This window comes from Eucyclogobius newberryi, unplaced genomic scaffold, assembly GCF_026437365.1.
Source record: "Eucyclogobius newberryi isolate DKJ021-1_F unplaced genomic scaffold, fEucNew1.0.hap1 SCAF_3, whole genome shotgun sequence".
Classification (NCBI taxonomy): Eukaryota; Metazoa; Chordata; class Actinopteri; order Gobiiformes; family Gobiidae; genus Eucyclogobius; species Eucyclogobius newberryi.
In genome coordinates, this window is record NW_027315945.1 from 25136887 (window position 1) to 25151715 (window position 14829).

The 14829-nt window shown below is 41.4% G+C and overlaps 4 protein-coding genes across 5 annotated transcripts; 2 read left to right on the plus strand and 2 right to left on the minus strand.

Annotated features, from left to right (window-relative positions):
* Positions 1–1032: 1032 nt before the first annotated feature.
* On the minus strand, positions 1033–2380 carry LOC140374223 (trypsin-3-like). The gene is made up of 5 exons (XM_072461060.1): positions 2277–2380; positions 2026–2182; positions 1646–1899; positions 1358–1494; positions 1033–1278 (listed from the first exon to the last, which is right to left on the minus strand). Exons 1-5 carry the CDS (start codon positions 2314–2316, stop codon positions 1129–1131), a joined length of 738 nt encoding a protein of 245 aa, XP_072317161.1. The 5' UTR covers positions 2317–2380; the 3' UTR covers positions 1033–1128.
* A 291-nt stretch (positions 2381–2671) lies between these two features.
* Positions 2672–3946, minus strand: LOC140374222 (trypsin-3). The gene is made up of 5 exons (XM_072461059.1): positions 3833–3946; positions 3607–3763; positions 3281–3534; positions 3040–3176; positions 2672–2959 (listed from the first exon to the last, which is right to left on the minus strand). Exons 1-5 carry the CDS (start codon positions 3870–3872, stop codon positions 2810–2812), a joined length of 738 nt encoding a protein of 245 aa, XP_072317160.1. The 5' UTR covers positions 3873–3946; the 3' UTR covers positions 2672–2809.
* Positions 3947–7174: 3228 nt separating this feature from the next.
* Positions 7175–10327, plus strand: LOC140374220 (uncharacterized). The gene is made up of 4 exons (XM_072461056.1): positions 7175–7272; positions 7537–8122; positions 8387–8806; positions 8978–10327. Exons 2-4 carry the CDS (start codon positions 7867–7869, stop codon positions 9769–9771), a joined length of 1470 nt encoding a protein of 489 aa, XP_072317157.1. The 5' UTR covers positions 7175–7272; positions 7537–7866; the 3' UTR covers positions 9772–10327.
* A 244-nt stretch (positions 10328–10571) lies between these two features.
* LOC140374217 (uncharacterized) lies at positions 10572–14632 on the plus strand. Of its 2 annotated transcripts, XM_072461053.1 has the most exons (3): positions 10572–11023; positions 11202–13927; positions 14018–14632. In XM_072461053.1, exons 1-3 carry the CDS (start codon positions 10609–10611, stop codon positions 14474–14476), a joined length of 3600 nt encoding a protein of 1199 aa, XP_072317154.1. In that variant the 5' UTR covers positions 10572–10608; the 3' UTR covers positions 14477–14632. The 2 variants fall into 2 exon arrangements, with proteins under 2 accessions (XP_072317154.1, XP_072317153.1); XM_072461052.1 differs by having other exon boundaries at positions 11202–14632.
* Positions 14633–14829: the final 197 nt, after the last annotated feature.

Here is a 14829-nt window from a genome sequence, read left to right on the forward strand (position 1 = left end):
GCTTTACAAACATGCAGCATCTGTGTTTCCTTTTTGCGTAATGTTGCCATATAATCAGAATAAATCTCACACAAGAGACCTAAATTACTTGACAAAAGTTTATACTCCAGATGATTCCTATACAGCTTAAGGTTTTGCATAATTTTAGTTTGGCATTTTAGAAAATACAGACAATCTAAATACTTATTATGTTTATTATGTTTGAAATGGTAAGGAGTTGGTAACTAAATCTATAACTTTAAAGCCAGACTGTCAAAGGTATTGTCAGAGGTATTATTGAAGACAATATTGCTTACCTATTGAAAATGTGTCAAAAAACCAGAAAACAGCATCCCAGTTCTGTCACCATGGGAGCATAATAATGGCATTTTTCTTGAAATATAAAGTAACAACATATTGACTGTGGTAAACTTGCTTGAAAATATGTTCCTTTTCCATCAGGGAACACAAATAAACAATGGAAACATCATCACTTCCGCAGAACATCACAGGAGTCTAAATCTAAACCGTCTTTTCCCCCAAAGAATGGAGCAAAACTGTTCAAATGTAGGTACTGCTCACGTACACTTAGACGTACCTTTTTTATTACACACAATTATTTGCAGTGATCAACAGCTTTTATGTTCAACTTAAACAAATAAATAAAAAGGCTCGTGGAGTGTCCAACTTACACACAATTTGCCTATCTTCTAATTTTACTGTTTGTAAACCTTCAAAATAATTACATTGCAATTCCCTAAATGTTTCAGTACATTACTACATTAGTTTTAGTCTTCCTATACATCACAAAGAAGAAAAGCATCTGCAAATAAGCTTAAAATAATTTCCACCGTTTGTTGCTCTGCATCTTTTCATATTTTTAAATAAGTTAATATTAGCATCTGGGTCAAGAGGTAGAATATATATTTTTCCACACTAAATACATGTGTTTGATTGGGGTGTGTGTGTGTGTGTGTGCTGTGTTTACTAGAAGTAACCTGCTGAACAAATTACAAAATTCAACTTAAGATTCAACAATGTCACTCGATACAATTTCAGATATACAATCCAAATTTATTTAAGTGCTGCAAATCCACTGTTTGCCAAGGCACATTTTGGATCTGAAGAGTTGTCTGAAGAGTTGTCTGCTTAGTTGGATGACATGGTGTTGCGGATCCAGGTGTTGTAGTTGCAGACCTTGGCGTAGACTCCAGGCTTGTTTCTCTGGGCACAGCCATAGCCCCAGGACACCACTCCCTGCAGCTGACCGTTGCACACCACAGGGCCACCAGAGTCACCCTGAGACAGCAGTATATGTTAGCACACTATAAATCAAATTATAAAAACTTTGATCGTTCTGGTTTTGTGATGTTGTTACCTGGCAAGAGTCCTTTCCTCCCTCCAGGAATCCAGCGCAGAACATGTTGGAGGTGATCTCTCCAGGGTAGGAGTTTCTGCAGCTGCTGTCACTCAGGATGGGGGCATCCAGGCACATCAGACGATCAGGGTAGTTGCCTAAAGACACAATACACAAATATGAATGCATTTATTTTATATGGCGCTTATAATGTTTCTCATTATAACCACTTTGCTACTGCCACTCCTGTACTCTACAAATTGCACCAAAGTCTTCTGTAAACTGGTCTTGGAAACAAGTTATACTGACTTCCAGAGGCGCTGGTGTTGCCCCATCCAGAGATGAGACAGCGGGTTCCAGCAGAGGCACAGCTGGAGGGCAGGGACACGGTTCTCACATAGCTGTTCAGGGTGGCAGGTCTGCTCAGCTTGATCAGCATAATGTCGTTGTCCAGATTGTTGCCATTGTAGTAAGGATGCCTGATAACTTTGACAGAGTCGATGAACTGCTCAGTGCCTTCGTTGACAGCAATGTTGTGCTCACCAAGACGCACCTGGACGCGGCTAATACGGGACGGGGGGGACAGAAATTTATTCAGTTACATTTAAACGTACACAAGCAAAAGTGACATTTTCACATAATGACAATGTTTTGATTACCACAACAGTTTGGTGTGCTCTTAAACTTACGACTTGTAGCAGTGAGCAGCAGACACCACCCAGGTGCTGGAGATCAAGGAACCGCCGCAGAAATGGTAGCCAGAGTTCAAAGACACTTGGTAGGGCAGACCGTTCTTTCTGCATTCATAGCCTCCAACGATTTTGTCATCCTCAATGGGAGCGGCATCTGTATTCATTAAAAAAATTGTTACATTTCAGAATACTCTTTTGTTCAACCATTGTTCATACAGCCCACACTTTGAACACAGTTGTACACTTACAAGCCACAGCAAAGAGAGCCAGAAGAATGAAAGCCTTCATAGTGGTTACTGTATGAGCCTCGGTGTCTGCTCACCAATAAATGGCACCTTTTATACTTGCTCAGCCCCTGCTATCTAAACTCCCAAGGTCACAAAATCTGATGATCTTGTGTGAAAAAAGCACCTGTGACTTTTGCAAATAAGCTTAAGAAAATTTCCACTGTTTTTACTTCTAAATTTTTCAACCAAGTTGTTTTTACCATACAGATTTTACCTTAAAATATAACATAATATAATATAAATTAAAAGTTATTATTATTATTTTATAGAAGAAGTAGGATATAATTATTTGCCATACTAAATTGCATAAGTTTGGTTGATGTTTGTGTTTACATACAAAATGCCACTCGATACGATTTCAGATATACGATCAAAATTTATTTAACTCAACAATGTGTACATGAACTTTGGTTTGCATATAGTTGGAGTGCTGCAAATCCACTGTTTGTCAAGGCACATTTTGGATCTGAAGAGTTGTCTGAAGAGTTGTCTGCTTAGTTGGATGACATGGTGTTGCGGATCCAGGTGTTGTAGTTGCAGACCTTGGCGTAGACTCCAGGCTTGTTTCTCTGGGCACAGCCATAGCCCCAGGACACCACTCCCTGCAGCTGACCGTTGCACACCACAGGGCCACCAGAGTCACCCTGAGACAGCAGTATATGTTAGCACACTATAAATCAAATTATAAAAAACTTTGATCGTTCTGGTTTTGTGATGTTGTTACCTGGCAAGAGTCCTTTCCTCCCTCCAGGAATCCAGCGCAGAACATGTTGGAGGTGATCTGTCCAGGGTAGGAGTTTCTGCAGCTGCTGTCACTCAGGATGGGGGCATCCAGGCACATCAGACGATCAGGGTAGTTGCCTAAAGACACAATACACAAATATGAATGCATTTATTTTATATGGCGCTTATAATGTTTCTCATCATAACCACTTTGTTACTGCCACTCTAGTACTTATACTGACTTCCAGAGCCGCTGAGGTTGCCCCATCCAGAGATGAGACAGCGGGTTCCAGAAGAGGTACAGCTGGAGGGCAGGGACACGGTTTTCACATAGCTGTTCAGGGTGGCAGGTTTGCTCAGCTTGATCAGCATAATGTCGTTGTCCAGATTGCGGCTGCTGTAGCGAGGATGCCTGATAACCTTGGCGGAGTTGATGAACTGCTCAGTGCCTTCGTTGACAGCAATGTTGTGCTCACCAAGACGCACCTGGACGCGGCTAACATGGAAACAAAGATTTTGACTCACATAATGTAAAATGTCTGCTCTCTTGGCATGTTCTTGTACTCACGACTTGTAGCAGTGAGCAGCAGACACCACCCAGGTGCTGGAGATCAGGGAACCTCCACAGAAATGGTAGCCAGAGTTCAGAGATACCTGGTAGGCCACACTGTTCTTCCTGCACTCATAGCCTCCAACAATCTTGTCATCCTCAATGGGAGCGGCATCTGTGAAGAAACCAGTGATGATTAAGTGAATCTTTATGAAGAGCTACATTATTGAGCCTGCATACTCACAAGCCACGGCAAAGAGAGCCAGAAGAATGAAAGCCTTCATAGTGGTTTTGGTCGGTGCCTCGGTGTCTGCTGTAGGTCCTGCTGTATGTCCTTTTAAAGGCCCTGTTATCAGCTGAGCCATACCATATGTTACATACATGTGAGTTTTTTTTGCTGAATGTATGTAAGGCCATCTGGGAAACCTGGGAAAACTTACAGGTGACACTATCCTTTTATGTTCACTTATTTTGAACACTTAATATGAACCCCAACACACAAGGCAAGGCAAGGCAAGTTTATTTGTAGAGCACATTTCATACACAAGGCAATTCAAAGTGCTTCACACAGCAGGAAAAATGCATTCAAATCACAAAGAAATTACAGAAATACAATAAAATTAACTAAATTAAAAATTATCAATCCAACTGATTTTCTAAACTAATAAAATCACAAACAAAAGAGAAGAGTGCAACGATAAAAATTAACTACAATAAAATTAACTAAATTAAAAATTATCAATCCAACTGATTTTCTAAACTAATGAAATCACAAACAAAAGAGAAGAGTGCAAAGAAAAAATCCTTTCAGTCATATGCGCAGCTAAACAAAACTGTTTTTAGCTTAGATTTGAACATTGTCAGAGTAGACGCCTGTCTCACATCTTCAGGAAGACTGTTCCAGATTTTAGCTGCATAAAACTGAAACGCAGATTCCCCATGTTTAGTCCTGACTCTGGGCACCCGCAGGACACAAGGCTTTTAGTTAAAGCTGTATTATGCAGAGATGACATTGTCTTGTTCCACAATATGGCATTAAACTTATCTTGCATTATTCATTCAATGGTATTTTAATGCTTTGAAAAACATGCATTCTTACTGTGAGCATAACTTGGCTTGGTGGCATCTTGCTTGTCTTGTTCATATAGATAGATGTTTTTAAGGCATGACACAATGGGGCAAAGCTTCTTTTTAAAATATATTTTGTTTGTCAGTTTCTCTCTCAACATATAGGCTTTCATATGGAATCAACAAAATTGCCAATCTTATCAATTTTTATTATAATCCACTTGCATCCATAGATTTATCCCAGACATTTGAGACATCACCACTCAAAGTAGCACCTACACCAGGTGTGTCCAAACTTTTTTCACTGAGGGCCGCATTTTGAAACTTTGATAACCCAACAATGAAGGGAACCACTTGAAATTTTGCATTTGTCATTGTTTCAATGAGCCTCCACACCTTTAATAACACTTGGGACATTAATATTAGGTTAGTATGACATAAACATGTTTGAATTTTTTGAAATTTACATTAAAAAGTACTACTTTTTGTTGTTTGGGCCTACTCAGCAGGAAGCCTGAGGGCCAACAGAAATTGGTCTGAGGGTCACGGGGCACAGTTTGGACACCTCTGATCTACACACACAAAATGTTTTAATCTAGAACTGAACAAGACTGAACTGAAGAATTTGCTGAATTTTCAGCCTGATTCAAGTTTTAAGTCTCAGAAAAGAGGTGTCGTTTTAATTTTTAGGCTCATTTTCAGTCAGAACTAGTTTACACAAAAAATAAATAAGATATCAAAAATCCAGAACTAAAATATCAATAAACCGAGAAACTGAAACCCTGCTTAAATATGTTATATTTTGGCATTTTTTACACATAAAATTCAGAATAAAATACTCTTTTTTTCCAGGGCGGTAGCTCAGTGTTAAGAGTGCTCAAATCCCGCTGTCATTGTGTCCATGGGCAAGACACTTAACCCGACTTACCCCCAGTGCAAACATCTGGTGTGTGATTGTGTGTGTGTGAATGGGTGACTGGCTCCTTGATGTAAAGAGCATTGAGTGCCTTGATGGTAGAAAAGTGCTAGATAAATGTGACAATTTTTTTAAATATGAAAACATGACATAATGTAAAACCTGTAATACATTTTTATTACATTTATGTGAGTAAACTACAAGAGAAATTTCATCTACTGATATCTTTAAATTTAAGATTTATTCTTATTCACCTGCAGTAGTTCGCTTTAATGTCAAACTGTGGAACATCCAGGTAAAGAACATCTCCTTGGAGACGATCAAGTGATCGGCTCTCCACCATGAAAGTTAGTACACTTTCAAGCGTGTATGTATGTGTGTTTCAGATTGTAGAATGTGAAGATGTCGTACTTCCAGATGGGGACAGAACCAGTTTTTCCAGTGATCCACCTGCAGGTGGACACAGAAAAGCAAGAATTCCTATGTTTGTGAATTCTGTTAATTGACAATGGCAATAAACCTTTTCTGATTCTGATTCTATTGAAAACATTTACATTTAATCAGATTATTTTGATTAGTGACTAGACACATCCACTTCTTGTATCATGTATAAGAAAAAGCTGCATTTTAACAATATCAATTTTAGCTTCCCCCATCTGTATTAGATATTTGATAGTTGTGATGTCATCTGAAACCCAACAATAGGCTACTATATGCATCTGAATATATTGTATTTTAAATTAGCTAACAGCAGGCAGTTCATCACGGGCAACTGTGAAGGATTGCAAAATGCCAATGCAACAGCTTGCTATACCCAGAAATTGTTTATCTAACACACAAGATATTCCAGGAAAGCGGTCTGACATAAGCCTTTATCCCTTATCCCATGAGGGTGGGAAACGACATTATGGTTACAACAGAAAGTGTTTTTAAGCATGTTTAATGGTAAACATACAGTAATTCACATTTGTTATAACATTCCGCAACTGGTGGCCAAAAGAACATTGATTCAATGTTGAATTATGTGAAAATATTTATCAAGCATCACTATTTATTCAATGTTTTTGTAGCCTACAGAAAGAGTTTTAATTTGATTATTCCATGTGTTGCGATCCTCACCACTTTTGCTTCACATGCCTATAGGAGCCCACCATATCCATTCATAAACATTACATGAGCTTCATTGATCTTATACTTATATGTAATTTGTATACTGCATATGTCACAATAAAATGTTAAACTATTGGATTGCTTGTTTTCCTGTGACATAGTTTGAAAGCAGTTAGTGCCCATGTCAGTTTTGAACATGTTTCGAATGCTCAATGCAAAGGTTGAATAGGATTTAAGTTTTATTTTGGGAGTTTGCTTGCTTGCAATGTTGAACCAATACCAGTTCAAGAAATAAAAGCTAATTGGCCTATTTAGTTCAATCAATGCTGATTCACACTTTAAGTCCAATGTGTGCTATCGCACTTTATATTCTCATCTTTTTTTAATCAAGACATTTTTACTGGGGCAGATATTGTTGTTGTCTTGTTCTTTTTGGTTTGGGTTCATTTCGTTTTCTGAGCCTTGAATCCTGAATCCTGTTTATCAATCTCTGACGCAATCATAGCGCGACTCTGGAAGGCTTGTCGACAGCTGAGCTAACAGCTGTACCGTATGTGTTTTGTTTTTGTTTTGTATGCGGTCCCATCAAGGTAAGATATTACAAAACATTATTAAATAAACGATTACGTTAGCTTTGTCAGTGAATGCATGCTTCACACGTTCAGTATTTATACTGTGGAGGATGCTAGCAGCTAGCAACATTGTTTAAATCAGTTATTATGAGGAATGCGCAACCGCTGCGGATTTTGTGCAAAAATTGCACACAGTTGCGGAAAAATGCTCCTAGTGTCTACGTTATCGGCACGCATCTTTTATACGTGTGATATAATTGTGTGTGTTCCTTTGTGTTTCAGTTTATTTGGGGCTGTCGACTGCTTGTTTCTCCTACAATACACAGATGGGCTCAGTTATGTGTTTTACTCGCCTTCTTGAAGGGAAGTCAAAATTACGAAAATGTCCTTTCTACGTGTGATGAACTATACCAATCTTTAAAGCCACCCATTTTAATAATGGCCGTATTTTGTTGTCTGAAATGTATATTAAAATGGGCCAACTCTGTGTGTCATTGGAGATGGACTTAATCATTATGTGGAGTATTTTGCGTTGAGTTGAAACTTGTTAATGGGTAGTGTTGAGTCAGAATTGGCCCTCCAGTCAGTTCTGGCCCAGGTCAGGTCTGCCCAATGACTGAGTACTACGAGGAGGGAGGGCTGCTGTATGAGCAATCACCTCCCATGCACATCAAAGTGGAGTCTCCGGAGGGACCCCTTGGAGGGGGAGCCTCAGAAAACGGCTTCCCCAGGGAGGATGATGACTCCGACGGCAGCTGTGACCAGAGCAGTGGTCTACCTGGGGGACTCCCCTTTAATGTAGTCGTAGTGCATCCAAACATCATGGCTCCTGGAATGTCCTCAGATGATCTTCTGTCCATTGAACAAAGTAAGAATGAGTATATGTACTAAAACGTGAAAACTAAAACAACGTACATGAAAACTAAAACAATATATGATAACAACATATGAGAACTATTCATATCATATGATTATAATATAATATATAAATACATTTATATATTCTTGTCTTATTCAATCACAGTCAGAAAATTCAAAACTATAGATTTATGTTAATATTTTAGCAATATATTTTGTAACCAGAGCATGCTTTTTTGGATTGTGTTTCTTTCACACTTTTCCTCTTATGCAGACAGAGCTATGTCAGCTGCACTTGCAGCTGGGGGTGCTGGCAAAAGGAAGAGCCGTTTCAGTGGTGCAGAGCTGGAGGTCCTGGTGTCTGAAGTCACTCGCTGTGAAGGGGAGCTGTTTGGTCCTGCTGGAAGACTTAGACGACGGGAAAGAGAGCGCATCTGGGCTGGCATCTTAGACAGAGTTAATGCAGTTTCCAGAGTCCCCCGAACCCTTAGAGAAGTAAAGAAACGTTGGGATGACTTAAAGAGACGCAATGGAGGCAGACTGGCAGATGCCCGCCATCGCAGTTATTTGCCATCCAGCAGAGGGAGCTCTCTTCTTAGCCGATCTCTGCCAAGCTCCAGGCTTCAAACAACCAGGCAAAAACAAAATGCACGCCTAAAAGCCACTTTTCCATGCTTTCCTGACTCTGATACAGGTAATCATCATCTATACACTGTCAACTGTTACATAGAATACAATTCAAGGCACAGAGACAAGCAGGCAATGTCAGATATAATATCTATTAATATAATGTTGATAAAAAACATTTCCAAAGGACATGTTTATTACTGACACATATATACAACTTTATTTGTATACTTTACAGGTGTAGGCATGGAGGCCTCAGAACGAGATGCTCTAGAGAAAGAGGAGGACACTGCTGATCGGGACAAAGATGTGACAGAAAATGAATGTGAGCCTGTGGAGAATAGTATGGACGACAAACTGGGGTTAGGACTGGGTTTGGGTATAGGACCACCTCCTCCATCTGAAAGGTGGCTGCCCCCTTCCCCACTGTACAGTGCTCCTTTCCTCAATGGCAGTCCTCAGCCAGGAAGCCCCCAACCATCACTGGGTACACACCAAGGTCCTCTGGAAGCACCACCACGCAGCTCTTGGCTAGAAGATGAGCTTAGAGGATTAGGGGAAGCAGCTATTCAGTTGGGTAACCAAGTGGAAAAAAGTCTAAGAGAATTTGGGGAAGGTTTCAGGGAAGACATGAAAACACTTGTTGCTTCTCAAGAGGCTTTGGCTGTAAGTCTGCAACAGAATAATGTCCTCCTGCAAAGGCTGCTGGGAGTACTGGAGGCTCAGAAACCACCACCACCACCACCCCCACAGCAGCATATACAACAATCACAGCCAATATCAAAACAGCAGACTCAATTACAGCAAGTTGAACCACAACAGATGACTGAAATGCCTCAGCAATCACAAGCCCAGCATAATCAGACTCAAAAGCAGCAACTTCAAGTCTCTCTTTGTCATTCACCAGTGGCAGTGACAGCAGCTGACATGCACGGCACCTTTTCACCGGATTCGCTCACAGAAGAAGACAGAGGTGGACACAGGCCGCGACGAGGAAAAGTATCTGATCACAGGCGCAAAAAACGTCGATGAGTAGAATAGAAACAGAACTACTGTACTTAAAAATGTGGGGAAAAACAAGTACCCACTCTTTTCTAAATATTTTAGTGAAACTACATAAATTACTTTGTACTTGGTTTGACTTATCATTAGAGAGTGAACTAAAGTTGACGATACAACAATACATTGGACAATAGCCTTAATATTAGCTCTGTTATTTATAGCATAAGGGATGTGCTAGATCATGTCTTTCTTCTGTGGCAGTCACAGGATGTATGAAATTAATGTGTAATATGCATGTAATAATACATGCTTTGCGGTAGACTTGTCAAGCTTAAAATGTTCTTACTAGTTCAGCATTGACAATATCAACTTAATATACCTTCATAATAGTATTTACTTGTAAAATACAATTGTATGTGCATATACAGTATATTGTTAAGTAACAATACCTCGGAAACGTATGCTTTTAACAGCCTCACAGTGCATTACTCACATGAATTGCCAAACTGCTTTTCTTCAGTGTTTTTAGACAAGACATTCTTCAGATTCAAATGCTGTTTGTCTTCCTTTTTTATTTGCAAAACAAGTTATTCTGCTCTTGCATGCAGTAATGGTGTAGAAGTGATACAGGTAGATTACTGTAAATGTAGTTTTCCCTCCACTTGTGTTTTATAATTAGTTACTGTAATGTAATTTCATAAAAAAAAATCAGATTCATAAAGATAATGTCAGTTACTAAAGGCCTGTAGTAGTCCAATAAAGAATATTGCAGTGCAACAAAATATTGTATTTTATTTTGAAAGGTCTCGCCGGAACTACGGTCACTTTTTTGTTTTAGCTTGACATTGGCTTTTGGATGGGAGGTGCATGTGTAAAAATATGGCGGCCGTAGAGTCACCAGACTCTGCTAAAACAGAGCATTCCACTTTAGTTCAGCTTAACCCGATGGACACTCCACAGTCTGCGGACACGCCAGCGCCAGAGAGCACGGAGCGTCCTGTGCAAAAAGACGAAAGCTCGGCAGACAGTCCTGAGTTCCTACCGAAATCCAGTTCTGTTGCTGCCACATCAGTGGTTGCTGCTGCAGACAGCGCAGCAGTCACGGCCCAATCCGAGGATAATGTCCAGCCCAGAGCAGAGGCAGACAGCACAACAGGGAATTTACCCGAAAACCACAAACCAGGGACTGAAACGGCACGTAGCGAGCTGCATTCACTTATCTGGTCTGAGAGCGAGGACTACACCGAGGAGGCACAGGAGGAAAATCCAAGTCCAAAACAAGGTAGGCAATGCCAAATGCTTTGGTGAAAATTGCTGCCAGTTTAGCACTGTATTTGTGCCACTTGTGCTGTGGTGGCAGTCTCCGGTAATATTGGCTTTTGTCTGTGACTTTGTTGCACTTAATTTAGAATGGGTGGCCTTATGGTATTTTTATTCCAATGGTGCTTTTTCATTTGCAGATCACAGCTCTACAACAGAGAGTGTTGGAGAAGGTAACTGTTCAACCAAGATGACCAATGAAGTGAGTGAAACAAAGATTAATCAACCAGAAAACTCCCAAGAAAAGAGGTGCACAGAGGAAGATATATCAGTGGAGCAGAAAGAGGACGCAGACCCAGAGGAGGATGTGCAGCCGGCCACAAAACAAATTAAACGACGAATGGAGTGCAAGGAGTGTGGAAAGATCTTCAACCGTCGAGAGACCTTCAACTTGCATCGCCATTTTCATTTCCATGAGGACGATCTCAAACCCCTCACCTGCAAGGAGTGTGGCCTTACCTTTCAGCAACGCAGTAGCTTCATTAAACATAGAAATGAGCATAAAGAAAAAGAGACAAAACTGTTAACTGTAAAAAAGGGAGTTACCAAGAAGGAGCAGAAGAACTTTCAATGTGCCGAGTGTGCCACGGTGTTCGTTACAGTAGACAAATTGAGGAACCACAAGTGTGGATATACGGATGATGTACTTTTTCACTGCCCAATTTGTCGTCAAGAATTTAAGCATAGGCCATCTATTACCAGGCATATGCTGTCTCACTCCCAAGAAAAAAATAAATGTTCCGAGTGTGATCAAACCTTTCCTAACCCTACGGCCTTGGGTGCACACCAGAATACCCACAGAGTTCACAAACAATATCAATGTTCTGATTGTGGAATGCTTTTCAAACTGAACTCCCTCATGGCAGAGCATCGCCGTAAGCACACAGAGAGCTCGTCCTTATTTCCGTGCAAGGTCTGCGGTAAGTCCTTCAAGTGCAGCAGCCGTTTGCACCAGCACCAATATCTCCACACAGGACAGAAGCCATTTTGCTGCTCTGAATGTGGGAAAACGTTTGCCATTGCTCAGAACTTGAAAGCTCACTGCCGGCAACATGCACTCGGTATAATTCCTGCTACTGTCGAGAAACCAAAAAACAATCTCATTACTTCAGGACAGATGGTGACGGTGAAAAGATCCGAAAAGGAAAATGTGTTACAAAACAAGGATGTACCGCGCACCTATAAGTGCCCTCTTTGCCACCAGAACCACACAACACCCGCTAACTTGAGGACCCACATGCATACTCATGAGGCGGAATATGAACCGATGGACAGCACGTCAAAGGAACCGCTCAAATTGGACAAATCGCACAACTGCCCTCACTGCCCTAACGTCTATTGCGATGAGTTGAGTTTAAAAGTGCATGTATCTAGTATTCACACGCCGGATTTACCAAATACTATGCCAGACCTGCCCTCGAAACCCATCAAAGTTCCATCTCAAATCACTGATAATGTACAAGAAAATGTTGAGGAAGTGAGGTCATTTAAGTGTCCTGAGGCTGAATGTGGTAAATCTTTTCGCCATCGCTCGGTGTTAGAGCTACACATGCGTATTCACACAAAGGACAAACCATACCAGTGTAAAGTGTGCGGGAAAAGCTTTAGATTCAGTAGCTATTTACAGCAACATCTGATTATTCATACAGGTAAAAGGCCGTACAAATGTCCAGACTGTGGCAGAGCTTTTGCATTTTTGCAGAACATGAAAACTCATCAAAAGCTACATCAAGAAAAGCCATTTCGTTGCAGCTATTGTCACAAAGGTTACAGTGAGGAAATTCAACTAAAACAGCATCTTCTTTCCCACAAAGGTGACAAACCTCACAGGTGTAATATCTGTGATAAAACTTTTGGATTAGCCTATCAGCTCCTGGACCACATGAACACTCACACCGGTGCTAGACCCCATCGCTGTGAGGTGTGTAACAGATCATTTACCTGGTTGAGTAGCCTGTTGGTGCACAGGAAAACTCACAGACGTCAGGCCCAAAATAACTTTTCGCAGGTGGGTGATAGGAGGAGGGAAGGAGTTACCAGTAGTGTGCCAGAGGGCGCTTGGGGCTTGCCATTTTCAGGGTCTGGGATGGTTGCCCAGGCTAATATTCCAGTAGGAGATTCTGGCCAGCCTCCTCCCACGAGTACAGCCGGCATGGATCCAAAACCCAGGCAGCTGAGCGAGTCACTGGTACCAGAGCTTCCACCTCCAGTTAAGTGGAAAGCAGATGGAGGTGAAGTTCCGCCGGCCCCATCTGTTCATCAGACGCCTGTAGCTTCACAGGCAATTCCTTTTGACAATCCCTCACAGTTGTGCTCCATGTCCGGGAAAACTAAAGAGCCATCAAACATAATGGAAAAATCACCCTCCCTTGTTGGCCCTGGTCCTTCCTCTGTGCCACAGAAATCAAGTCCTTCATCTGCAGCTGAAATTGAGCCGCACAGGACACTGAACGCTGCTGTATGGAGTAGTCCTTCATCGTCCACGGTAGCCTCCGTAAGCTCTTTGCATTCAAGTTTTACTCAAGCTCTCTCCTACATAGATGCAGCAGCACTGTGGAGTGTAAGACCTGCTGCACCGATTTTAAATTCACACAACTCTCCAAAGAAACTGGGTCAAGAGGTCCAGCTACCCACATGGCCGGGTGCTCCAGTACAAACAAGTCTCTCTTCTCCCCTCAAAAAAGAAGAGATCCGATCATGGGATATGGTCAATCCACAAATGAAGGCTATTGCTCTTCCAGAAAAGCCATGGGTCTCAGGTTTACCGACTGCGTCTTTACAAATGCCCCCTCATGGACTCGGAGCTCGATGGGACATTCAGACATCCCCGGGCATTCAGAAAACTTTAAAATCTCCGGACCACTTGGTGAGTAATCCAGATTTTCAATTGCAGCAAAAACATATGTCTCCGAGCTGGGTTCAGACCACAACTCAGAATGTTCCCATATCAATTCAGTATGAGCCTCATCTGTTTGGCCAGACCATGACTGCACCAATATGGGCTTTTCAGACTAATCCAGTGGCTGCGCAGACGAGGCTCAAACCAGGAACTGTACAGGAACTGCAACAGCAACAGACTCTGGCTGCAGGCGCTAAAATAATCATAAACCAGCCGCCTCATTTCTTCCCTCCTCTTCCAACTCTGTCACCTTTGGGTCTTCCTCCTTCTCACCCTCTTCATTCAGTCTCTGTGGCTGCACTTCCAAGACCTCCACTCCCAAATCTCTTTTTCCCATCACAGGTCTCCCAGGCCTTGGCTCTAGCTCAGCTCCCTCAGAGAGAACCTCACAAACTTGGCCCTCGTTTATCTTTTCCAACTGATCGACTTCTTCAGTGTATGATCTGTGGCTGTTCTCTGCCCCGAGAGGTGGACCTACAAATGCACTACTTGCAGCATGCCCAAGGAGAAATATAACTTTTAATGCTAAACACACATCTTTGTTAGTCCCCCATTCTGCTGAACCTATTTCAGATTTATTTTCATTTGAGGTTCCAGTGAGCACAATCCCGTGCTTATGAAATGTCTGAAATGGTGCAGCGCTTCTTTTCCATTTAAACTTGTGCTTGCACACTTTTGGTGAACATTCCTTTTTTTCCTTTCTATGTCACATTTCACTTTCTATTCCAAGAATATTGGATATTCTTAATTTTCTCAACTGTATTCTTTTCAGTCTGTGTGCCTTCATTATCTGCACATGTGCTATATTTGTATCCTAGGCAGAGCCATGTTTTGTGTCATTCCTGAAAGCTGCCATATTTAATATGGAG